We start from the raw sequence: 20,285 nt of genomic DNA on the forward strand, positions 1-20,285 counted from the left end.
CTGTAGAGCCTTTTATCATATTTTACCCAGTCAGGGTGTCTGTGAGGACAAATCCTACTTTTATGCTTAAGGTGGCTTCCAGTGTGGCTCTTAACCAAACAATTCATCTACCAACTTTTTTTCCAAATCCACAGAACAAAGGGGAGAGAATTTTGCATTCCTTGGATGTACACAGACAGCTAAGATTCTGCTTGAGCAGGACAAAAGCTCTAAGAAAAACTGAGCAATTACTAGTGTCATATGCTGCAGGATCAGAAGGAAAGGCTGTCTCAAAGCAGACAATTTCAAAGTGGATAAGCCACTGCATCCGTTTCTGCTACTTACACCATGGTAAACCAGCACATCCTACCAGGTTGAGTACTACATTGCAGGATATGCCAGGCATGGAGGCCGCTTTCTCCAAAGTTACCAAATCCAACATCTGCAAAGAAACAGTGACTCTGTCTGCTACAACTAAATTGGTCTTCTGATTATCACAGCACACAATACCCATTCCAGAGAGAGTTCTGCAGATAATAGTGTCTCTTATTAGAAGGCCCTCATAGTCAGCTCAATGGCTTTATGCCACTCCCCTTCCATGGAATCTTGGCTGTGTGGGCATTAAGCCTTACAAACTCCTATGCCTCCTACAAGTTTCTCCACACTTTCTCAGCATAGCTTTGCCAAGCAAAACTTCAAAAAAATTGACCACTCTTTGTTGTGTGGCAAAACTCACATCTGGCCTTCACCCAACTCTTCATTTCAGGCATCATAGTGTTGATTCTCCATTTCATGAAGGAACGTTTCAGATAGTCCAAGGAGGTGATCAAGATGAAAGAAAAGTTACCAGGACCTACTAGGTCAGCATGTGTCTTAATCATTCTGCTATAACACCAGCATTTGAGGCCTTTGAAGATGCCTTTATGGCAGCACCATTGGAGCCAGATTCACTACATCTGGCCCTGGAGAAACCTGGCAGCTTTTATAGAGTCCAGTATGCTGCCTGTGCAGACATTCGTTAGAGGAACCTTGCTGTAGTGATGTTTTTAGGAGCTTGAATGTAGCACCAGGTGCCAACACTCTCCCAAATGACAGGGCAAGATGCTGGAAGGGTTTGTGCTACACCCACCTTTGGAAATATCACTTGCCAGACACACACAGTGAAATATCAAGGAGAGCTCTTGAAGCAAGTAGAAGAGCTGGCATAAGAAATAGGGATTAAACCCTGAAGATTCATTAGAAGATGGCCAGGTGTATTATAAGATATGGAAGTGGTACTGTTGATGCAGCATTAAGGGCAGCCACAACAAGTTTCATCATTGGGCAGTATGCCTGGTTGAGAATTTAGCCCCTGCTAAAGTATATTTAGGGGTAGCTACTTAATGTGTTTCCTAGACACAGGAAATTTTCAAAAAGCTGAAAGAAAAAAGGGAAAGACAGCAGAAACTATCAGCTTTTCTATCCACTCATTCATAGACCCAACAGAATTTATCCATCCAGATCACGACTGTTGTACTGACTGCATTCCAGAAGTCAGACAGGAGACACATTTTGAAACACAAAAGTTGTTGTGTCTTTCGTCTTTTCCCGATTAGGGGTCGCCACAGTGGAACTCCGGTCCGCTAATGATTGGCAGTTGATTTTTATGTGCGGAGTTGCCAGCCCTAATGACCCATTCACACATGTCTCCACGCAGAAGACGCTTTAGCTGAGAGTCGAACCGGACAGCGTCTTACTGTGAGGCAACAGCGCTACCGCAGCACCACCACCGCGGATAGGTCGAAAAAAGTCAGAAAAGCCTCCTTACAGTAACTGCCGGGGATTTGTGAGCATTTATAACTGTGTTCAGAATCCGCTCTTTTCACTCACTAAATACTAGTTGTGCACACTTGGGAGTTAACATCTGTATCATTACTGAGTCTCAGGGAGTCACCTTTACTCTCAGACCACAGCAGATATCCTTAACAAATCTGTTGCCAACAGTCCCAAGAAGTGCCGAATCAGAGCAATCTTCCAAAAGCTAGTGGAAAGATGGAGATTGTCAGAAATAGACTTGTTCATTTCCAGAATCACCGCTAACACAGTTTGCAAAAGTTATGCACAAGATTTCCATGCTGGAAAGCATGAGTAGTGAATGCCTTCTGTCTCCCATGGATTGACCTTTTCCTCTACACAATGTAACACAGTCCAAAATGGGGTACGACCAATGCACGATCTAGTCTGGCAAAATCAGTCTTAATAATAAGACACAATGGACATCCACATTCAATTCTGGAAACTTTTAAGACCAAGGTTAGCGCTTTTGAATAGATGCTTCATCAGACCAGTAACGGGCTGATTTGTTTAAATACATTCACTTGTCCAGTCATGAACAGAATTAAAAACAATAATCCAATCAACATAGTGTATTTGCATAAAACTTTAAAATAAACCATAAACTAAATGAACATTGTAAAATAGTACAATAGTAAAAAACAGTATAAAACAACTAAATCAATTTCCCTCATTTTCAGAAAGGCCTGCAATGAAATTCGATCGTTCAGACCGTTTCCTTGGTCAGCACACATTCTAATATCCTCTTTCCTATCAGTTGGCCTAATAATATCAACAACCATAAATATAAATGTATGCTTGTGAAGATTGGATAGAGATGGGTGAAGGCTGCTAGCCTAGCCAAATAGAATTTGGTACATAATTCTGTCATTTGTAAATATAAACGTTGAACTACAGGCTTGTTGTCTTAAATGTAAAGAAATAGTATTAAATGTGACAACAGTACACTCTTCTGGCTAAAGTAAAAACATGTTGTGACCCTTTGATCTAAAGTCGGCTCCAGTCTGTCTAGATGAAGACATTCTTTCTATTGTTTTAAGTAAGAGTTAAATTGCTAGATTTAAACATGCAAATGTATTTTTATTACTCTGCTTTCTGACCAGCTGCAAGATAACAAAAGGAGCTGTTAAAATTGTAAATGTTGTTGCTCCTGAGGAGGTCTTAGCTTGCTAAATAATATAGCCTGCTAGCCTGGGAACTAAATTAGAATGATGTATTCTGGGAGGGCCCAGCAGAAATGTTTGTGAGTGATTGCTATGGCTCAGAAGAGACTCTAATCATTTTTGTCTTGAACATCCAACTCAGCACTGCCTTATGCCCTGTATGTGTAAGTTATTTTAGAACTGTTTTCTCTTAGGAGTATCTAGGAATTAGAAAAGATTAGACAAGTGTTTTTCTGTATTCATAACAGAACTTTCCTACTGTATTGTTTTAAGTATTTCTTTGTGATCTCTGAACTCTTGACTAGCACAGTGTGTAGTAGTATTGTCTTGTGTTTTTAGTATTTATTATTAAATATTTTTAAACCCTTTTTAACTGTGGCTGTTTTGTGTAGAGATAATTTAAGCTCTAGAGAACATTGCATGCTTATAAGTGATCCTGTCCTGAGCCCCTCTGGTAAAGCCTTGACCATTTAGTCACACTTACTATTGGATAATAATATTGCAGAGTAATAATTGGACACCCTTTTAAGGGGCTTCGAGTAGCTAGTAAATATTATCTGGGTGGTGGCAGAAATTACTACCATATAGTCTGGGTAATAGGGGCACAGCTGGAGAACCTATGCCAGCCTTTTCCCAGGAGTGTCTGTGAAGTTGTATAAACTCTTATCTCAAAGTGTGTGTGTGTCAGCTACTTGGGCAGGGACACGAAGCACTGGTTGGACAGAGAGGGTACTGGAGGTTTTAGCTTGCCCAGCTAGGCTGAGATCTGGATCCTATAGCTGTGCCAGTGGGGAGTCTTATTGGGGACCTGGAGAGCAAGGGCACTTTACTGTGTGTATTTGTTATCCTTTCCTCATATATGAGATGCCCTCTCTGGTGTTAGTGATGAGGATTGAGGCTCCTTGATTGCTGGGTCAGGGCACGGGTGTCACAATGCTAAAGCATTTTTGGGCAGTTCGGTCTGATGTTATAAATGGGCTCTCCGATCCAGTGTCTTAAAGTTCTGTTTGTTTTGCTTAGGTAAAATGTCTGACACAATTCACACACCGCAAGATGTAGAACATTTATTGGTGTTGCAATCTGCTGCAATATTAAAATTATATATATGTCCGGTGTCTAGATGTATAAAGTGGGAAGCATTATTAATATATCCACAGTAATTACACATAGTACAAGGTTTAGTACCAATGGATGTAGTATCTGTAGTGTCTATCTTACAGTTCGGATAACATAACATCCTTATAATCGTCTTGTTTCTAAAACAAAAGGAGGGAGAATACCCGACTATATCTTTTATCATCAATTCTGTAGTGTGAAGAAAAGATCATACGCATCTTGATATAGTTGAGAAGAATGGTACCATGAAATGTCCATTAGGTATGACTTTACATTATACCAGTAATTGCAAGGACATCATATGGATCATTGAGAAACATTGGCCCCTTCTCAGTACAGAACCAAATGCCCTGGAACAGCTAGTCTGCACCCCCACAAGAGACTGAAATGTCTTAGTACTCACCAACATGGTGAGTCACTGCACTACCACTTGTGTGTTCCCCTCCCTGGTAATGTCAGACCATAAGCCTGTCTCATTCGAAGTAATGATCAGTCCTGATACCCCCAAAGGAGCAAAAGAGCTGAAAAATTTCTCCAACGCAACCTACAGCCCACTGGGTAATGGTATAAAAAGCTTCAAACCCCGTGCTACCATAGCCAACAATGACTTCTTTGCAAAGGAGTAAACAGTATAACCACCTAAACAATTGCATAGACTCTGCTGTACCTGACCAGATCAAAACCAGGTCCTTCCGAAAAAAACTGCCACCCTGGTGGACCTCAAGTATAAACAGGTTGTATAACAAAAGGAAGAAACTGATGTCTAAGAACAAGAGGGAACTTACTCCACAGAAGAAAAATACCCTGCATAGCTTAAACAAGCAAATCCGTTATCATGTAAAGTCCTCTAAAGCTAGTCATGGAGCTAAATTAGCATCCCGAGCTAAGGGTAATAATATAAGATTTGGTGCAAACTTCACCCTCCTGTCCCCACCAGTCATACCCCAAAGCATACCTGACTCAGTCCTTTACCTAGTATCTCCAAAGAGCAGGTCATATCTGCGCTTTCCAAAGGCAAAAACACAGACTGTGTGGGTCCAGATAACATACTATGCTGCTTACTAAATAGTCTAAAACAAGGCCTAGTGGAACCACTTGGAACTGTTTAACCTCAGGATCTCTAGTTATATTTAAGGTTACTTGATGATATCTTTTATTTTATGGGATGGTACAGAAGCGGAGATTCATTTATTTGTTGAATATCTGAACAACACCACTGTTTTTTTTTTAAATGTACATACACCTGGAACAAAGAGAGGATAAACTACTTAGATACCCTTATATCCCATATAAGCCAAATGTGTATAGAAAGACATTTTGTAATTCTTACCTACGTTTTACCAGTTGCCACCCTTTTTCACAAAAGAAAAGCCTAGTAAAAGGTCAGACAATCAGGGCAGCAAGGATGACATCTCAGTATGAGGAAGCCTGGGATGAATTGGTTAAGCTTAGAGATGTCTGTAGTTGGGGGTTATCCTGAGAACCTGGTCAGTGACTTGATTAAAGAAGTGCTAAATATAAACCTCTATTGGGTATAGGTATGGACAAACCACAATTGGAGGAAAGAGGGGTCAAATATGAAAAGAGCTTTCTTTATCCAGCATAACCAATTTTCTAAAGAGACGAGAGCAATGGTTAAGAAAAACTGGAATATTTTAAGTTAATTCTGACATACATAATATAGTGGGGATTGAACCTATTTTTATCATGAAGACTGCATCCAATTTTAAACTTTTTGAGAACGAAAAGTCTCAGTTGTCATCAGACGACAGGGGTACCATCCCTTGTGGTGGTTGTATACAGTGTAGTTTAATAACAAAGGAACAAACCCTTGAACTTGACAACATCATGAAAATGAAAGCTATATTTCAGAAAGGGGAACTGCTTTACCCCAAGAGTTGTTTACTTGACAAAGTGTGAAGGTTGTTCAGCATTCTACATTGGTATAACAGAGCGCACACTGAAAATGCTCATTTATAAACACCTTTATGACATTACCAACTGTAAAGGAAATAGAGCCCTTTATAAACATTCAATTGATTGTACCAACTTTAAAAAGTTATCTTTTGGTATATTAGAAAAAAATGAATGTTAACCCCAGAGGGGGTGACTGGAAAGATGGCTCAGTAATAGAACTTATGTGGCAGCTTAAGTTAGAGCTACTTCTAAATCAGTGCTGAATGAGCATGTATCCATAGCACCAGCTTTGAATACAATGGCTAATAAGTTATAATTGTAGTAAGGATGTCATGTGTTACGTCTGCTTTTATAAGGTCGAAATGCTGCAGCATTTTGTCTCGCTATTTGTAATGTTGAGTTTTTAGCAATTAAGTATGTAGTTTTAAGGTTAATAATGGGATGTAAAATTATTTAATTAACTTTTAATTAACCAATAGAATGATCACTATTTAAAGATGGCTTTTTGATAACCTTTTATTCTGACAAAGTCTCCTTTGTGGGATAAAAGCACTCAGTTTTAAATGAAACTTTCACTGTGAACCCTCAGCAGTGTTATTTTTGTGTGGTTTGATTTTAAAGGCCCTACGGCCATTAGCCTAGTATCCTCCTATGAACTTGTATACATTATATTACCTTTAGTACTGCCAGTTTTAATCTTCCCACAATGTACCTTATCACTTTTAGTATGTATAGACACTATCATATTTTCTATTTTTTCAGTTTTGATTTATCATGTATAGCTTTAATGCAGTTTATTTTAAAAAAATATGTAGGTTATTTGCACGCAAGAATCTCAGGAATACACTATTTTTTTTAATGTGTTTGCAGGATCAAGAAGCATGTTTGGCCTAATGTTCCAGATCCTTCCAATAGCACAGTTGCACAGTGGTCCCCTCAAAGCATAATGCAGGTAAAGTGGTCACAGTTCCAGTTACAAACAAATGTATACATTGTACTTGCCATTTGTTTCTCTGTGAAATAAAGCTAAATGTCACAGGACATTGCATTTGCTGCACATTCCTGAAAGAAAGACAGAAGTAAACTGAAACTATTTTAAATTGTACTGATGTTTAGAACACGAAGAACAAAGCATTTCTTGCAGGCAAGATATTATAACAAGTCCCAGTTTTGTTTCTTGTCAGAAAGGAGATGCGAAAGCAGACTTCTGGGGCCAGATAGTGCCTTTTCTGTGGGATTCTTGATTTTTTTTTTTTTTTTTTTTTGCTTATGCATTGAAATCATGTAGAGGAAACATGCAGTGATAACCCTCATACTACCATGAGTCTGGAGAAGAGGAAGCATAGTAAGCAGGAAATGGGTTTTCCATCTACTGAGTAGAAGTGATGAAATATAACTAGATTTCAGTTTCAGTTGCATAATCCTCTGTAAGTGAAGTCTGGATTCTGTGTGACTGTCAGAACCCTACTTGAGTGTTTTGTTTTACCACCTAAAGAATAAAAAGATATCCTATTAATTTAGATTAGTTTGTTCAGTATATGCATTTGGCAAATATTGTCTGAGGATATTGAGTACACAGGCAAAAGCAGAGAAGTAAGAATAAAGTAACTCAAAGCTTCACAGCCATGTCCTCTCTAATCAGTCTGGTATCTGTCAAGACTTGGAGATAACATTTGTACTAGTGTGAACAGTGGTCATTCTTTCTAAAACATCTCTTCCAGTCAGCCACATTGGTGAGTCTGCTGTTGTGTATTTTTCAACACTATTTTGAAGCATCTCCGTTCCACCCACCCCACCCCCTGCTTAGCTATTTTGATGGTTTATTTTGTGATATCCATTGTTCATTTTACTCTCGGGAATCTGTACATGTAAACCTTCCTTACTATGGCTCAGTGCTACTACCTCTGATGTTTTTCACCCCATAATGCAAGTAATGTGTTGAAATGTATAGGAGAGTAAAATTACCCCCCCCCCCCAAAAAAAAAAAAAAAATCTTGGTTGTTCATATGCACAATATAAGGACCAAAAACTACCATGGGAATGTAAGGCTAGGCTTCTTAAGATCCTCACAGTTCAATAGCTTAATAAGTGCTTATGAACCATTTAGTGTAATTATTTATAAATCAGTAAAAATATACAGTTTGTGGATTTAATAACTTCTAAAACTACACCAGTTTTGTGCTCACATTGTCACACTGTATATAAAAGAGCCGCATTTTACTGCAGAATAAAATGATACGCATGCAGTAAAATGTTAAAATATGCATCACTCCCCCTCCTCCCCCCCCATACACACACATGCACAAATAAACACACATTGTATACAGGTAGACAGCTATTTTGCAGCAATGTAAAAAGGATGCTCACAGCAACAGTAAATACAGCAAAATGGGATGGGGTTTATCTCCTTCAGTATCTTCAAAATTGGATTAGTGGGATGGGTTTAACTCCTGTTTACATTAGACAATAGCCAGTGGGGGTGAGGAAGTTCCTCCCTTTCCTTGTAGTTGCCCAGATGTCCTTCATGGATGCATCTGCAGTCATAACAGCTGGGTTGTCCTGTCGGATTCCAAAGTCCGGGTCCGCTTCGCTGATGTCGCTTCATCCGACGTCATCTCTGTTTTTCCCCAGTCTTTCTTGGAAGCTGTTGGTCGGTCGGATCCAGAGATTTTTCGACTCTTTCTTGCCTCAGCCGATGTCAGAAAAAGTTAATAATTGTTTAACCTGTGGGAAACAAATACCTCATAAAGATTTCCATTCTTACTGTCTGCCTTGTTTAGGCCCAGCCCACGACGTAGCAGCCTGTTCGCCTGTGCTTCCTTCAACCGGTCGGAGTTGCAGAACAGTTTTTCGGTTAAGACCGACTGATCTAGTCTACACTTGAGGCCCCTGCTACAATTCTGAATGCCTCTGAAACTTTACCCACTGACTTATCAGACACCATTCCCTGGATGTCTCTACCCCAGCACGTGGTGCTGCTAGGCCTCCAGCAGCCATGTCCATTAAGGCCTTCGCCAGGGCTAAAGCAGCCAAGTCTACCAAATCAGTGCCTGTTAAACCACCCTCATCCAGGCCTGATTTCTTTAATTAGAGGATCTCAACCTCACCCAGACAGGGCCTCTCAGCCCCAGATAAGAGACCTAAGTGTCCTCTGATGATTCTGCAGATGAATCAGACATTACTGACCAGCCAGAGGTCTAATTTTGAGGATTCTGATGCTGAAGAATCCATTCCAGCTGCTTCCTCCAGAAGAATTCTCCTTTGAAACCTTGCATGCCATGCGAGCAGTTCCAATGGCAGCAACAAGAATTCTCAGATTCCCGAAAAGACTTAGAACCTTTCTGCACCTTTAGCTATACCTCCTGTTCTTTCTGTGTTAATGATGTCTGCTCTGCTCCAGACTCATTACCCCCAGCCCCTGCCAAACCAGACAGATTCTACAGGGTGCCTGACACTCATCACCACCTTTACAAGGCCCCCTGCAGACCCCAAACTATATCCCAGGGTCCCAAGGCAGTTGACCATAGCTAAAACCCTACTCCTTCTGAAAGGGAAGCAAGGGCATTAGACAGATGGGTTAAAAAGTATACACTTCAGCTACTCTCTCAGCTAGAGCTTTAAACTGCCAGTTTCACATGATTCAATACCAAGAGTTTATGCTTGATCAGTTAACTAAAAAATTAACCACTGATGAAGCTCTTGACAAGAAATATGTATTAGAAATGGTAAATAACATACAACAGGTTAGTAACCATTCCTTAACATGTGGCTATGATGCACTGGAGGCTTCATTTAGATCAGCCATGACTGGCACAGTGATAAGAAGCCATGCATGGCTAAAGGAGCAAGCTCTACCAGATCATGTTAAAGCTAAATTGTTAGATGCTCCTATGGATAAGACAAGTTTGCTTGGTGCACCTGCCCAGCAGGTTATGAAGAAAATGGAAGAAAAGGCAAAATCAGTTCAAACTGTTAAAGATTTCCTGCAGGTTCAACCCCAAGGTTTAGCAGGAACTGGCCTGCCAAGAATTGGTCCTTTCCTGACTCCACAAGATTTCAAAGGGGCAGGAATAGACGTTCCAGAGGCAGAAACCAAACCAGAGGAAGTGCCTACAGAGGACGACAGTGGCAAGGTAACAACAGAGGCACAGACACAGCCACTGCCTCTACTTCAACACAGCCACAGTGACTTAAACCGCCTACCAGGGAGCAAATAGCAGCTCCACTAGGCGGAAGGTTATCTTTATTTGCAAAGAACTGGCACCACATAACAAAAGACAAGTGGATTCTGCAAATTATACATCAAGGTTACCGATTCCACTTCCACACTATACCAGTCAAAGAGGAATGCCAAATCTACCTCCAAATCAAAAACAGAAGCTTTACAACAGATAATGGAGTTAGCAAACATGAGAGCTGTGGAAAAGTGCCTGCAGCAGAGAAAGGAAAGGGGTTCTACTCCAGACTGTTCCTAGTTCCAAGAAAGGGAAAAAAGTTGGAGACCAATTCTCGACCTGTCCACCTTGAATACATTCATCATTGTCCCAAAATTCAAAATGCTGACCCTACAGCAACTTCTTCCCATGCTGGGCAAGGAGTGTTGGCTGGTAACTCTAGATCTCAAGGAGGCATACCTGCAACCAATCTGCAGAAGATACCTCAGATTTCTTGCAGGATCAGAGCACTATCAATTCTCAGCATTGCCTTTGGCTTATCTACTCCCAGAGTATTCACAAAATGCCTGGCATCAGTAATCGCATACTGCAGACTACAGGGAATTCATATTTACCCATACCTGGACTGCCTGCTACAAGGGACAACAAAAGCAAGTTGACAACAGATTTGCAAAGGGTCATTTACTTGCTACAAGCACTGGGATACACAGTCAATCTACAAAAGTCAAGACTGATACCATCCCAAACAAGGACATTCTTGGGGCGGAATTGGACACAGTGAGACAAATGGCATTCCTAACTACAGAAAACAAAAAGAACTCCCTCTTTACTTCTTGTCACTAACAAAGCTGAACAAATTAACAGCAAGAAAAGTTCTGCAGGCCTTGGGCTTCATGGCATCATGCATAATTTTGGTTCCATTTGCCAGACTACATATGAGAAAACTACAGTGGTACGAATTTATGGTCCCAACACAGGCACAGCCTCGAAACAGAAATCCCACTAATTCCATGCTTAAAACAGGAGTTCCTATTCCAACCCAGGCCTTCCTTTCACAGATGTCAAGCAAGCCAGAGCATTACAACAGATGCTTCAGACCTAGGATGGGGGCCCACATGCTGGACAAATGCGCAAGGATTGTGGACTCAGGATCAACTTCACCTGCACATCAACCTAAAAGAAATGCTGGCTGTAAAACTGGCTATCCAAAAGTTCAGACCATTTCCCAAAGAGGGCCAGCTGTTGATAAGGACAGACAACACCACAGTCATGTGGTACATCAACAAACAGGGAGGCACTCATTCATACCCCCTATGCAGAATGACTTTGGAACTCTGGACCCTGGCACTCAGCTACAACATCCAGCTGCAAGCAAGATTTGTACCAGGAAAAGAAAATACTCTAGCGGACATTTTAAGCAGGACCACATCAGATGCTCACGAATGGCACCTGCACCCGGACATCTTCAAGACCATTACAAAGAAGTGGGAATGCCTCAGATAGATCTATTTGCATCTCCTCACAATCACCAACTCAAAAATTCTGCACAAGGACATTTCACCCACTAGCATGGAAAGTGGATTCGCTCTCCTTCAGCTGGAAGGGCCTAACAGTTTATGCATTCCCACCTCTCCCCTTGATACACAAAGTACTACTAAAAATCAAGGAAGAACATCCAAGGATAATCCTGATAGCTCCAAACTGGCCAAGACAACACTGGTATCCACTACTAAGGAGCTTGTCTCGGAACAATATGTGGCCAATACCCCTGATGCCTTTGATGCTAACTCAGAACAACTACAGCACCATACATCCAAACCTGAAAACCTTACAACTGACTGCATGGAACATCACATAGCAGCAGCTAATCAAGAACTTTCCCAAAGAGTTAAAGACATTATTCTTGAAGCAGACCTTCAACAAGAAGGAACTACGCTGGAAAATGGAAAAGGTTTGTCAGTTGGAGTTCTGAAAGAGGAAATGTGTCAAACATAGATATGCCTAACATCCTGGAGTATCTGGCCGAACTTCTCCATTCAGGCCTGTCCTACTCCTCCATCAAGATACATGCATCAGCTATTTCAGCAGAATACAGCTTTGATCCACCTGTTTTTTCACACCCTCTGCTCAGACAATTTCTCAGAGGAATCAAGAATGTAAAACCTCCAAGAAAACCACCATTACCAACTTGGGACTTAAATTTCGTGCTAGAAAAGTTGACACTATCACCCTTTGAGCCAGCAGCAACAGCAGACTTACAACACCTGTCATGGAAAACTGCTTTCCTACTGGCAATTACCTCAGCAAGGAGGGTTTCAGAACTACAGGCCTTAATGGCAGTACAACCCTTCCTAATCTTCCACCAAGATAGAGTATCCATGAGGACTAATCCAACATTTATGCCTAAGGTGGTATCCAGAGTGTCTTTAAACCAGGCAATCCACCTACCTACCTTCTTTCCCAACCCACAAAACAGAGGGAAGAATACTACCTTGGATGTACATAGACAGCTACGCTACTTTGAACCAAAAGCAGCAGAAAGACTGACCAACTTTTTGTGGCCTATGCAACAGGAAGAGAGGAAAAGCTATTTCCAAACAGCTTCCATGGAAAACCAATTCCACAGAACATAAGACCTCATTCTACAAGGGCAACAGCCACTACCACAGCCTTCTTACGAGTGGCTACCAAAGACATTATTGAGGCTTGGACCTCCGTGCATACATTTGCCAAGCATTATAATTTGCCTCTATATTCCAGATCCCGAGCAGGGTTTGCCACTGCTGTACTGCGGGATCCTAAACACACCATAATCTACCTTTATCCTCCTCCCCCTAGTTGGCTATGGTATTCTACCCAGCTGATATGACTGCAGATGCATCCATGAAGGACATAGTACAGTTTTGTACCTACCATAAATGTAGATGTCCGAACTGGATAGCATCTGCAGTCACTCCTTCCTCTGAGGTACTCCTAGGGTGTTTACCCTCCTAATAGCTAGCTGATTGTATTTGTTTGTATATATGTACATACATGCTTCTTTTTGTGGTTACCTCTATCCTTTTGGAAACATTGGCATCTATCCAAAATTTTTAGCCTTCAGGAGGGCTTCTGGCATCTGGGGCAAGAAACACTGAGGAAAATGGCGTCGGTTGGTGCCTTTTTACCCGAAGTCCAACAGTCATGACGCCGGATGAAGAGCCATCAGCCGGACCCGGACTTTGGAATCCGGCCGACTGACGGGCTGCCTGACGACAGGGCAACCCAGCTGTTATGACTGCAGATGCTATCCAGTTCGGACATCTACATTTATGGCAGGTACAAAACTGTACTTTTTTGTTGATTTGCTTAGAGAGGGTGGGGTGGGGGCAGGGGGTAGGGGGTGAGCATGTTCCAGGGTTTGCTGTTACAGAAAGTTTGATCTGAAGTAGTTAACTTTGTTTAACTACAGCCTGTGGGTATTTGGATCCATATCAGATCCGAACCGACAACTTTTTTTTCCAAGCATCTACTTCAAGCTCCTCCCCTTACCCATAATCCCTCACATCTCCTACCTTCCCCCAGATCTCGCTTGCCTCTTCATGCATTAAGCATCATGGTCTCTTTAACTCCAAGTTGGATATAGCAAGTGATAGTATTTTCTTGTATTTTCAGTGAGTGTGTGTGGTCTTTAGTTAACCCTTTGCTCCCCTTCGCTGTTCGTTATTTTTTTTTTTTTTTTTTTTTTTTTTTTAAGTTAGTAAGGTAGTATAGTAGGCCTAACCCCGACCTTAGTGTATGCATGGCGGTTTTAGCTTAAGTTTTGACTGAGTTGGTTTTTACTATGGCTGAGCAGCCAAAACCGACTTTTAAAAAATGCACAGTGTGTGGCCATAAGCTTTCACTGGCTGATGGCCACACTCTGTGCGTTATTTGTCTGGGTGTTCCCCATCTTTCTTTACCTTGTGGTGTGTGTGCAGGGTTCAGCCATAGGGCCCTAAAAGAAAGGAAGGCAAAGCTGGTAGCTAAGGGCCTTCTACCAGTTTCTGCGGTGGACACGGCGATCTCAGCTCTTCAAGTAGCTGATCAACCCCCCCTCAGGCTGGGACTCAACCTCCCACTAAGCCTACTAAAGTGGGGACTAAAGGAAAAGAAAAAAGAGAAGAAAGACAAGGACAAGAGAGAGAGGATAGGCACAAGCGGTCTCCAGAGCAGGAGCCCTTCCCTAGCCCACCTTTAAAAGTGATTAGGACTACCTCTCCTCGGCTCCACTTCCCGAGGTTCTCCCCAGAGCCGAAGGAGCCCTTGGACCCGGGGCCTTCATCGAGGTCGTTGCACTGACCAGCCAGATCCGAGTCGGTCGCCTCCTCGCGTTCAAAGTCTCTGGGCTACTGACGGTCTTGGGAGATCTCGCGGAGTCTGTCGAAGATAGATATGGACAGGATGATGCGGAGGTTCATTTGGACAAATCCAGAAGGGAGTCTTGCCAGGCCCCACCCCAGCCGGAGAGGAGACCTCCATGCCCTTCTTCCATCCAGTCTCTCCTTCCCCGATCCGACCTGCGGTTTCGAGGTTTATGGATCCGAGGAGCTGGGGGTTCGGCGCAGATGAAGATTGGTTTTGTACATTCAGTATTTTTATAAGTTTATGTAATTACTTTTGTAGAAATACTGTGAATCCGAATAAGAACAAATGATAAAAAATAGTACAGTGCTCTGTCCCAACACACACACACACACACACACACACACACACACACACACACACACACACACACACACACACACACACACACACACACACACACACACACACACACACACACACACACTGTTACACTGTGTATACAGGTAGCTGTATTTTACTGCAGTACAGTAAATCAGATGCACACAGCAGCAATCAAAAACAATAAAAAGGAGATAAGGCAGTACAATAATCTGTTCCCCCATTGCCTAGTCACAATGTGTATACAAACTGTTATTTAAAATAAATATATATTCAGTAGTCTATAATGATTTGTATGATGCCAGTCCCACTCTGTTTTAATTTTGTTGCATAAATGATGGGCTAAAACTAATGATGTGAGTACACATGCATCAACAAGAATATAATCAAATATAACCAAGTAATACTTCTTTGGCTTCAACAAAAAAGAAGTGAAATACAAAGTAACTGGAAATGCACCATTAAAGATAGTAAAATACCAGTAAACCTCAATTTCACAAAGTTTAATACATCAAATTCCTTGATAAAAGGTAGGTTGAATGCAGCAAATCAATATAATTATCAGTGGTCATCATACCTCTCAACTGTACAGATTTTCACAATGTCCAGATTTTTGCTTCATATTTTTGGTCTGCTCCTCATAAAAATTGTGCTTTTTTGACAAATCACTGGGATGATCTAATGATTAAAGTCACTAAATAATGACATGTGTTTGAGTTTCAGACGTCATATCCTTTAGAAAAATGTATGCTAACACATATCCTTTTATTCTGGCAACTACGTTTCTAAGAGCAATATTTAAAATGTGTCCCTGTTTTTTGGGCCTTTGTCCCCCATTATGTCAGGCTTTGTCCAGATATCTGGTGCTAAGAGGTTGAGAGGTATGGTGGTCATTGATCCCTAACCAAATGTAGGTTATATTTGGTTCATTTCTTCATAGGATAGTAAGCTACAAGACATAATGAGTAAGTAAATAGATTACATGGAGAGTTCCTCTGTTTGTGCTGCAGTGTACCTTCTTTTTTTTTTTTTTTTTTTTTTTTAAACATGTGTGCCACATTAGAATGTGTTATTGGGTCATTAATTGAGGAAATTAGAAAATGCTCATTATAACAACGCAACTTTACTCTGGGAAATTAAGTAATCACGTGAATTTGTGTTCAGGAAGGTAATCAAATAAGGTAAGAAGGTAAAAAGGATACACCAACAGCGCAATGCTGTAATTAAAAAATTGGTATGGTAGTTTTATTGTTTTTATTTCAATAATTTCAGTTCACAAATAAGCTAATAAAAAGTGTGTGTGGGAAACAAACCAGAGATAAAACAGTTTAACTCCATTCATTATAACAGTGGGATCAGCATCAGTGTAAAAACTGCCATTTTTTTTTCCTTTGTTAAATAACACAAACGTGCCACCCCAGTGCTTTAAAATACAATAAATTTGAATAAATAGAGTTGGAACAGTCATACTTTCCTTGATTTTTTTTTCTGTTTTAGTAAATGTAAAGCTTGCATGGAATGTACCCAGTTGCATACTACCCCACACTCTTTTTCATTTTTACATGAAATGTGACAGGCTGCTGGTCCGGCTTGAAAGGACAGTTATGGCCTGCACACAGCACTTCTTTACCCATAGTATATTGTCATTCCTGCAAGTAATCCTTACACTGACATGTATAGAATAAGCATGGCTTGGTTATTTCTCTATGCTCTGTTCAGTTTTTCTCTGTACATACCATGTTGGGTGTGAATGAAATCTTGTAATAGGTTCTTGTTATGCTTACTGCCAAAAGAGACCATCAAGAGTCTCAGCCACATCACCCATTACTGATGGTAAATTAGCAGTGCATGCATCCATTAAGAAGACTTTCTCCACATATTTATGGTGAAAATTTGTAATTACCCATCCAGTCATCCATACTGGTTTTAAAGGTTGCTAGGGAAGTACTCTGCTTGATAGGCAAGTTGAGTCTGTTCCAGAAACTGGGTATACATTTGGTTAAGTATCTGTCACTTCCAGCTGACTTTGATGCACTAGTGTAGGTTTAGGTCTCTAGAATGGGTGTTTGCTTTACCAGTTGTATTTATGTGAAGGAGTTGAGTGCTGGGTCATTCATAGCACAGAAAGCTAAACAGAGATTGCCACTCAAGATTCCAGGATTGTCTTTGAGTAGAGCAACAGAGTTTTTGGTCTGTCAGAGTAACTAAGGGTACTGTGAACTGAAACATTTTTGTGAGGAAATGTTTAGATCTCCCTCAAGCTAGTTTAGGTGGTCGGTGGGGTACATGCTAAAGAGTGCATTATATTCCATAATGGGCATAATGAATTTTGAATAAAGTGGGATTATAACTTCTTTGGACCTTGAAGAGATAGCTGTGCAAGGTAGGATTTCTAACCACCAAAGAGACATGGTGGTCAAAGGAAAGTATGATGTCCCTCTAGTCTGCTGTTGCAGTATTCTTTACATGAGGGGGATTGCCTGCCAAGTGACCCGATATCCGCCAGTATACAGAAGTCTTTAGTGCCTGGGGTGTGTGGTACATCACACATAGGCTGCTATTGGACATAGGCCGTAAAAGTGATGGACCATCCTCAGAACTTCTGTGCTGGCAGACAGAATGTTTCTCCCATACATACGGTCTGGTCGCTGAAGAAACTTCAGCTCCACGTCTCAGATAAGTGCCCAGGTGGAGAACCCTTTCCTTGCTTTTGATTGTATCTAAAGTTTAATGTCATCCAGGAAGGGCAAATGCCAATGTGAACATCAGATTCCACATAAGGACAACCACCAACAGTGCTTTTTCTGTCTGGGGCCTTCAGTTTAATGTCATCCAAGAAGGGCAGTTGCCAATGTGGACGTCTGATTCCATACAAGGACAACCACCAACAGTGCCTTTTCTGTCTTGGGCCTTCCAACGACCATAAGGCCTGCCTTATCTCCAGTCATTTGTCCCTAAACCTTACGGAGTAGGTTTAATTCACTTTCCATCTGTCTAGAAAATCAGCTACTGAAACTCCTCACCAAAAGGATGGAGGGTCCCTCTTGCTCAGAGTGAAGCAGAAGGCCAAGAAACCCAGGCCGGAAGTTTTGGCTGCACCTCCAGGGCCAGATGTCTCTCCCAAGACCGTCAGTAGCCCAGAGATTTGTTCAGGGCCGTTGTCCAAACCACAGGCCAAACCCATAACAGAGGTCATCTTGGAACAGGATAGCAGCACGTTCTCTGAGATGCCATAGGCGCCCACATCTGACGTCCAAGGGGAACCCTGACTCTTTATTTCTGAAGGCCCTCGAGGGATTCTGACCATTCTTGTTTGGGAGAAAGTGGATTTGGACATTGAGTGTAGGGCTATGTCTGGCCCACTGTCACTCCACAGAATGGATATTCCCAGTAGAAAGAAGCAAAAGACCAAACATGTCTCCCCTCCTACCAGTCCTCAAAAGGATTGGCAACCTTCCTCCCAAGGTATCTTTAATGTTGTCATGTCTCTTAGCCCCCCCCCCAGGGGTTACAATACCTTCTTCCCCATGGACTACTCCCCCTCAAAAGGGGGTAAGGGAAGAAACCTCTTCTGAAGAGGATCTATCATCTGATGACGAGTCACAAGCAAATTCAATCCAGATCCCCTTCCCAGAGGAAGATTCTAATGGGAATGATTCCCCAGCAGAGGAGATTACCTTTACTGACACTTTTTGAGCAGGATGCAGGAATATTTGAAGTGGGAAAGCACCAACATGACAGCTATTCACAAACGTTACAATGACCTACTGCAAGTAGACACTCCCAGTCCCTCAGCTATTCCTCTTATCCTTCTTGCCTTCTTAGATGCTTTTGCATCCTCAAGCAAGACTCCTAACTCACAGCCTCCTGCACCTAAAAACAGATTTTATAAGGTGCCTGCAGACTATAAGTATTTATTCAGAGCACCCTCAACTGACCCATTAGTCATCACTGTATTCTCTGACAAACCTTCATGGCTTCTTCCCTCTACCTCCCTGCTACCCTCTGACAAGAACAGCAAACATTTGGAGAGACTAGATAAGAAAGTATGTATGTCCGCCAGCCTTGCATTTAGGGCAGTCAACTACCAAACCCATATGACAAAATACTGCAAGCTTTTGTGTCACAGTGGTCTAAAATTATTTCTAATCAGCCCGATTCTGAGAATAAAACTCTAGCTACATCTGTACTGGCTACTATCTCCCAGGTCTCCAGGCACTCAATCAAATGTAGCTATGATGCCATAGAGGCTTCCGCTAGGCTAGCTGCCTCAGGGTCTGTCCTTAGGAGATTTGCATGGCTTAGACTACAGTCATGCCAATGGATATCAAATCCAAATTGATGGATGCTCCCTTGGACAATGAAACCCTGTTTGGCACTGTGGCTGCTGAGCTTTTCAAAACCTTGTACGAGAAGGGGAAGGTGATGAAAGACTTAAAACACCTCCTGGTATCTCCTGTCCCACAATTCCCAAGAAATTACCTCCCTAAACCAGCCTTTGTCAGGAGATGATCCAGATCAGTTCAACCTAAGGCCAAGAGAACTGGAAAGAGGCAGCAATCCTTTAGGACTCCTCAACAAACCCCACCTCCAAAACAGCCCTTTCCAAACAGACCAGGGTCCATCTGACTACCTGGACCCTATTGCCCCCCCCCTTCCCTTTGACTGTCCCTTTCAACTCCTGCTTGGAAAAATATTACTCAAGATTTTTGGGTGCTTTTGTTTGTAAAAAGGGGATATTTCATGGTCTGGGAGTCGCTACCGCCTTTCAGGGGCATCCCCCGACCACCCAATGAACTACTACCACCACTGTTCCCACCGGTGTTACAAACCCTTCTGGATCAAGGCACAATTCATCATGGTCCTGCCCATTGAAGAGGAAAGGGCTTTTATTCCTGTTTGTTCCCAGTACTAAGGAAAGAAGTCCCTGGAGACCCATCTTAGACCGCTCCTTCCTAAACACCTACCTGAAGGTACCCTGTTTCAGGATGCTTACCTTACAGATCTTCTCCCTGATCTTACCTCAAGCCTTTATGGCCTCAGTAGACATAAAGGATGCCTAGCTTCATATTCCTATCCACCCCAGCTACAGGAAATATCTAATTCTGATTATCTGTAGCCTCTGGACATTTTAATTTTTTGCCTTGCCCTTTGGATTGTCTACCACCCCAAGCGTATTCACAAAGTTCCTAGCACCAGCGATGGCATTCCGCAGACTACGGTGCATCCAAATTTTCCCATACTTAAATTATCTTCTTTTCCAAGCAGACAGTCCAGAGGTGCTACAGCAGTGTCTCAGCCACACAATCTGCATCCTTCTTTCCCTGGGATTCAGTAGAGCTTACCAAAAATCAGTCTTCACCCCATCACAGGACCACATTTTCCTGGGTTCCAGGAT

The 20,285-nt window shown here is 41.8% G+C and overlaps 1 protein-coding gene across 1 annotated transcript in view; it reads left to right on the forward strand.

Annotated features, from left to right (window-relative positions):
• LOC122795556 (interleukin-6 receptor subunit beta-like) overlaps positions 1-20,285 on the forward strand; it is a 1,057,822-nt gene that overhangs the window by 1,007,721 nt on the left and 29,816 nt on the right. Inside the window, exon 14 of the mRNA XM_044063785.1 lies at positions 6,879-6,960. Within this exon, the coding sequence (XP_043919720.1) occupies positions 6,879-6,960 (82 nt within the window). The remainder of the gene's footprint in view (positions 1-6,878; positions 6,961-20,285) is intronic.

Source organism: Protopterus annectens, chromosome 2.part2, assembly GCF_019279795.1.
Source record: "Protopterus annectens isolate FY-2018-M chromosome 2.part2, PAN1.0, whole genome shotgun sequence".
Classification (NCBI taxonomy): Eukaryota; Metazoa; Chordata; order Ceratodontiformes; family Protopteridae; genus Protopterus; species Protopterus annectens.